The 6069-nt window shown below is 55.4% G+C and overlaps 2 protein-coding genes across 5 annotated transcripts in view; both read right to left on the minus strand.

The window, feature by feature from the left end:
- The window catches only part of CYB561D1 (cytochrome b561 family member D1), a 9072-nt gene extending 6224 nt beyond the window's left edge, over positions 1–2848 (minus strand). Inside the window, exons 1-3 of one of the 4 annotated variants that reach the window (XM_007449317.1) lie at positions 2648–2823; positions 2077–2114; positions 1007–1506 (exon numbers count right to left, since the gene is read on the minus strand). In XM_007449317.1, coding sequence (XP_007449379.1) covers positions 1007–1506; positions 2077–2114; positions 2648–2795 — 686 coding nt within the window. In that variant the 5' untranslated portion in view covers positions 2796–2823. Of the gene's footprint in view, positions 1–706; positions 1507–2076; positions 2115–2647 lie in introns of those variants that run through there. The other 3 variants (XM_007449319.1, XM_007449318.1, XM_007449320.1) reach the window with 3 other exon arrangements.
- A 1397-nt stretch (positions 2849–4245) lies between these two features.
- ATXN7L2 (ataxin 7 like 2) overlaps positions 4246–6069 on the minus strand; it is a 9321-nt gene continuing 7497 nt past the window's right edge. The window contains 4 exon segments of the mRNA XM_007472049.1: positions 4246–4376; positions 5005–5069; positions 5383–6066; positions 6068–6069. The exon segment at positions 6068–6069 is cut by the window's right edge and continues 113 nt beyond it. Coding sequence (XP_007472111.1) covers positions 5013–5069; positions 5383–6066; positions 6068–6069 — 743 coding nt within the window. The 3' untranslated portion in view covers positions 4246–4376; positions 5005–5012.

Raw genomic sequence — 6069 nt, forward strand, 5'->3', positions numbered from 1 at the left:
GGAAGAGCTCCACGGAGCTATGTGCTAAGGCAAGGACCTGAGCCCTAAGAAGGACAAAACATGAGATGTTCAGGACTACATTGCCACTGAGAATGGATGTCTCGCAGCCCTCAAGCCCAGATCCTGAAGTGAGCTGAAGGAAGTTCTTAGCTGGGCTAAGAAGCCCAGCCATGAGCCAAGGCTTAGTTAAGCCAATGCCCTTTTGCTCCTCCAAAAGTTTTAAAGTGACTTTAGTGCCTTTACTGTCTTGATGTTCTGGAGACCCTCACCTGGGCCCCTTCTCTCCACAGTGCCTGATCCCTTGTCCCCTGATGCAGGGGCCAAATCGGCACAGATTCCTGAAAGGCCACAAGAGCTGACCTGTCCCTCCAGAGGGGTAAGGAGACAATGAATGTAAGAATTACACCCTGAGTCTGCTGAGTGGGCCAACCCACGGTTCAGACCTGAGAGGGTGTTCTGTGACATCAACTTGACAGACACTGAATGTTAAGAGAAATTGTTTAGAAACAATCACTCATTACACAGGTGAGGAAACTGAGGTCCTGAGACATGTGACTCGCATAAGGTCCCACAGTAGAGTGTACAAGGACCACACCCCATAAACAAGACCCACTGGCTCTCTCCACTACACTGCTTTCTCAAAGTGACCCCAAGAGCCATAGCTGTCATTCATAAGTTACAGGAATCCAACTTTTCACCAGGCATGCAAGCAAGAAATGACTGCCAGTACCATCACCACCACCACCCAACACTTCTGTCTCCCATCAAGAGTGGAGGCTTCAGGATCAAGCTCCCTATCACCTTTCACTTGTGCCCCGTACATTTCCCCATTTTGGCGCACTGAGTCATCTGTCAGCAACAGCAGTTTGGGTCTCTGCAGCCCCTAGCCCAGCTAAGAAATACAAAAACCCTACCACTTCTGAAGTGGATCCCTGAAGGTCACCAAAGGAACCACTGAAGTCCAAGTCAAGTGTCCCATTTTGATTCACAGTTTGGAGGAATTCACATTTCCATTTTCTTCCTTGGCAAGTAGAAGCTGGAGATCTGGTGCATGATTACCAGGGCTGGATGGAGGGGCAGCGCCAGACACAGGTACCAGGCTGCACCTTTGATCTGGGCCTGGAACCACACAGAGTGCATACCCAGGAGCACTGTTACCGTAGCCATTAGGTAGATCACCAGTCCACATGTCAGATGGTAGAGCTTGAGGCGAACCACCCTTGAGACCCTGGCTGCCCGGGGACAGAGGAGGCAGAGCCCACACAGTGCCTGGACGCTAGTGGCCAGCAGTGTCAGAGCCCCTACCCAGCTGTGCCAGGACACCAGGTGGGGCAGCTCACTGCGGGTCCTGCTGGAGATGATAAAGCCCAGGCCCAGGGCTGCGCAGAGGATGGCTAGGGTCTGCCCCGCCCAATGGAGTCGGATCCGGGCCTTTCGGGAGCAGAAGAAGAACAGGGAGTGCTCAGGCGAGAAGAGTAGGATGGCCTCAGCCATGCAGAGGCAGAACTGTGAACACAGGAGAGGGCCAGTGAGCCTCAGACCCAGCTTGGAGGCCTAAGAAAAATGAGGTGCCCTCATACATCCAAACAAGGAGGACAGAGGGTGGGGGCTAAAGAACCCCCACCAGGACCACCTGCCACACAGGTCAGCATTTGTGGGCAGAACTGGGAATCCATGCTAGAGTGGAAGTCTCATCATTCAGGCTGACATCATGCCCCCACCTCCACCACAGACAATGACCCTCATTTCTTGACCAATGGGAACAGCAAATGTTAAACTTCCTCCTGAACTTTGGAGTGGGGAGCAACTGGATTGCACCCCTTCCACTTCCTCCTTTCAGGCCCTAATGGAGAAAAAAAAAGGTATCTTCCATGTCCTCCCACCCCCTTAAACCACCTGACTACCTACAGCCCAGCCCTCCATGTTTCCTGATCTCACAGGTTGCAGGGAAAGATGGGGCCCTGGGCATTTCCCCCCACCTCTCTGAGCCTCAGAAAGGCTAAGCCTTCTGAAGCCTGGATGCTTCCTTAGGGGCATATCCAAACAAATCACCTGCAGAAAGAAGCCCAAACTCACCGCCAAGGCCATGAATACAGGGTGCCAGGAGAAAAGACCTAAGAATCAAAGAGAACAGACTGACGACTGGGCACCGTTGCTTCTACCCCTGTGGCTGGCTGGAGCCCAAAGAATCTGGCTGGAGGGGAAAGGTCAGAGTAGTGTCTCCAACCCTAATGGGTAATCAGGAACTCCGGGCGAAGTGGAGCAGCCAAAGGGCCTTAGGGTGAGCAACCAAGAGGGCAAACATACCACTCTGGCCTGCGTTCCCCATTCAGCACCTCGCAGCTACCAGCCCAGTCCTACAACAGACCTTGGCATCCCTCCTTTACTTGTATCATCCACGAGGGGCTTTGCTTATGGTGAACTAGTGAGTTCCATTCACTTCAGTCGCCTCCTCTCCTCCCAGCACCCAAAGCCCCACCTTTCCAGGCCCCAGCCCCAGGGCCACGCCCCACCGCGCCCTTACTACCCCTCCACAGTCCGCCCATCCACTGCTAAGGTCCCCACTCCACGCCTCTTAGCGCTCCCAAGCGCTGCCCCTCCAGCATCTCAGCTCCGCCCCCTTCCCCGCCCCGCCTGGCACACTTACTCGTTCCTGGCCGGGACAGCACTGTCAGAAAGATGGTGAAGCCCAAAGCGACCAGGTGCGCCAAGATCCCACTGCCTCTCCGCAGCCACCGGGTCAGTCTCGGCTCCCTCTGTGGAGCGGGAACCAGACCTACCTCCAGGGACTGCATGGCGGTGCCCAGCCGCCCCACACTTCCAGCTGCCAGGGCACGTCTTCCGGGTTTGCGATCGCGGAGGCGGCCTCGGCTGCGGGAGAGGCTCCTCCCCGGGACGCCGCCGGCAATGCGGCGGTTCGTCCACAGCGCCCTCTGGGGGCTGGGGGAAAGCGCATCCGTCCTGGAGAGCCCCGAGGGCAGAAGGCGACTGGACAGCTCCGGGCCCACCGTTGTGTCTTCTGCCCAACTCGTGTGTATCTTTATGTCTACCCGGGCTGACGGGGCTTATGTCTCAAATAGCCTGTGGAAACTACATTTACGACAACTTATTTCACCCGAATCACAGATTTGGTATACTGAACCAAGCGTGTGAAACCAGTGTTTTGAACAGTTTTCCAGAAACACTGGATTTCCCTGGTTGCCCACTCTCTCCTGCCACCTCTTCTTCTGTCTTGTTAAGGGAATAAGATCCCTCCCTGCCTAAAAACAAGGAGACTGAAAGGACAGGAGAAGGCTGAAAACTAGTGCCCTGTGCCTGCTGAATTCAGGTTTGAGGACCAAAGGAGGGACGTGCAACAGTCGTATCCCGTGTCTGCACAGTAGCTGTTGTCCCCAGTGAGACAAATGGAAAAACTAGGGCACTCCCAGCCCTTGCCGCCTCCACACCATCTGCTCAGCCCTGGGGAGCCAGGCGAACCTGAGGGGCTAGGGCCTCCCACACAGCTGCTGCCTCCCACACCAAGGGAAGTTCTGTAAGTGAGGATACCTTTTCCCTTCCTGCCTCCAAAAAAAGGTGTGGTTCAGCTTAAGGAGGCCTACCTGGGAGAGGCTGTACCCCTTCCTGAAGGGTAAACCCACAGGCCATGGAGAAAGAGACCAAAACCAGGCCGTCCCACAGAAATCAGGGACATCCTGAGTGCAATTACCAACTCAAGTTCCAGTGGTTGAGAAAATAAGGCTACTAGTAAGAGACAGGAAGGGCAGAAAGGGCTGAAGAAACTGAGGCAGAAATTCAGAGACAGGACGGAGGAGCAGGATTGCTGGAAAACCAGAAAAGGGCCACAGGCGGACATCCACAGACCTTCAAGGCCAAGATCCAAGAGTAGAGCCAGAGGTGTGGCTCCCCTCCCCCATCAAGTTTCCTTTCCCAGTGGGACTGTAGTCCCCTTGCTCGCTCCGAGACACATGCCTCCTCATCCTAAGACTCCCCCAGTGATACAACCCCCAGCCATTTCCACAGACTAAAAGGACAAAAATATACGAGTGTAAGAGATTTTTTTTTTGCAGGCAAGTGACGGGAGCTGGAGTCTGTCTGACTGCCTATCATCTCAGCCTCCTGGGGAGCAGCTGGGGACAGTAAGGACACTCATTTTGTTACATTTCTTTCCTTCCTTTTCTACGTTTCTGTTTTTATATTTTCTTAGCAGCAACAGAACAGGAGACAGTCTTGAGGTATTTTAAAGAGTTTTTTTTTCTTAAAAAAAATAATATAAAGTTATAAAAAGCGGCAGCAGCCTGGGGCCCGGATCTGGAGGGGAGGAGGTGCTGGCGGCTCCATCGCAGTGGGCAGGCACTTTCTTGTTAATGGGCTTTTGACTGTAGGAAGACAAGAGGCAAGAGACAGGGTCGGGCTGGGGGTCTAACTGTCCTCCTATCCAGCAAACTATGTGGGCCAGAAAAGCTAAGGCTTGATTTCCTCCTGCTGGTCTTGTGAGTAAAGCTGGGCAAGGGGGAGGATGAATGCCAGCCCAGCAGAGGCAGCCTGGAGATCACCTATGCACACGTGTGACAAAAACACACTCAGGCCCCATGCAGCTGTCAAACTTACTACTCTCATATGGGCACCAAAGGTGTTGGTATGCATCTGGCCAGTGCCTAAACCAGGAGGGCATCTCCCCTTCCCCCCTCCAATACGTTCCTCCTGGCTAAGGTCATATGGATAGCTCATAGCATGCTACTCCAGGGCTCCCATCAGAAGAGGCAAATAAACCTGGCTGTTGGCTTTACCAGAAACCCTGGAGAGCTTGCCTGGCACCTCAAAACCTGGCAATGGGTATATGTATAAGGTGGGCGGACATGCATATGGGGACCTTGGGTTATGTCCCTGCCCTTTCATGCCCTGATGCCCAGAGGCAAAACCAATGAACAAGACCAGCCCACCCAGCCTGTGTGCAGCGTGTTAGGCCACAGCTCAGGGACCCAAGCTCAACCCCACTGCCCAAACCTTTCTTATCAGAGCTCATGGAGTCCAGCATTCTCTCCTTCAGGGAACAGAGGTAGCTCCAAGTCCTGGAGTGAGGGCCACAGCCAATTCAGAAAGTGGCCCTTTGATTAAAGCAAGCAGGGGAAGGGGGAGAGGCAGAGGCAACATCTCCTTAGCCCAAAGGAGAGGGCTGGGGATAGGGGAAGGCCCACCAAGCAAAAGCTGGGGTCACCTCTCCCTAGAGCAGATGGCCCAGGAACTCTCTCTCAACTTCCCCAGTCTTCCCTTCCCTGCACAGACGTTTACTTAAGCACCTCTTTTTGTCAGGTGCCTGTGCACTCCAACCTCATCCATCCTGACCCTTCCCCGCCCCTGCTCTTCAGGGAGCTGGGCTGGTACCTTCAGTGTAGAACACTTCTCCTCAAAGGCCAGGGCCGGACCCGGCTTCTTGCGGCGCACAGAGCAGGCCGCGTCGGCAGGGGCACCAGCCTGGCAGTGCTTGGCCTTCACTGGCCGGCAGTAAGTGGCCAGGTTTTTCCGCTTCTTGGCTACCTCCTCCTCAGAGAGGCAGTTGGTCGGCAGGGCCTTGGCCGGGTGTCCAGCCGCTCCCTGGTTGTCCAGCTGAGAAGCCTTGACTGGCGTGGGGGGCTGATGAGGGGAACCCCGACAGTCCAGGGGCCCTGCCCGCTTCACTCTTGGCTCCACCGTCCCATTAAGCCCCATGCCCAGGCCTGTTTTAGTCTTGGCCGAGAGGCCCCGGCAGCCAGAGGGTTTGCCTTTTCCAGTGGGCTCCAGGACACAGGTCCGTTTGAAAGTGGTGGGCCCAGGGGATAACTTTCGCTTTCGAGAAGGAGCCTCCACCTCAAGCCCGTCCTTGCCTTTGGATGACTTGCTGGCTTTGGAAGGTGGGAGCTTGCTGAAGGACGGGGAAGGTGTGTTGGCAGGCAGTGGTGAGGTGATAGCCTGGCTCCCGCCCATGCACTCCGCCTGGCTGCAGGCGGCTGCCACGTTGGGGGAGCCTGCAGGGTAGCCGGGGCCAAGGCTGTCCTTGGTGGGGGGCGTGGAGGCTGGGCAGGCGGGTCTGGG

Source organism: Lipotes vexillifer, unplaced genomic scaffold (genome assembly GCF_000442215.2).
Source record: "Lipotes vexillifer unplaced genomic scaffold, Lipotes_vexillifer_v1.1 scaffold393, whole genome shotgun sequence".
Lineage (NCBI taxonomy): Eukaryota > Metazoa > Chordata > Mammalia > Artiodactyla > Lipotidae > Lipotes > Lipotes vexillifer.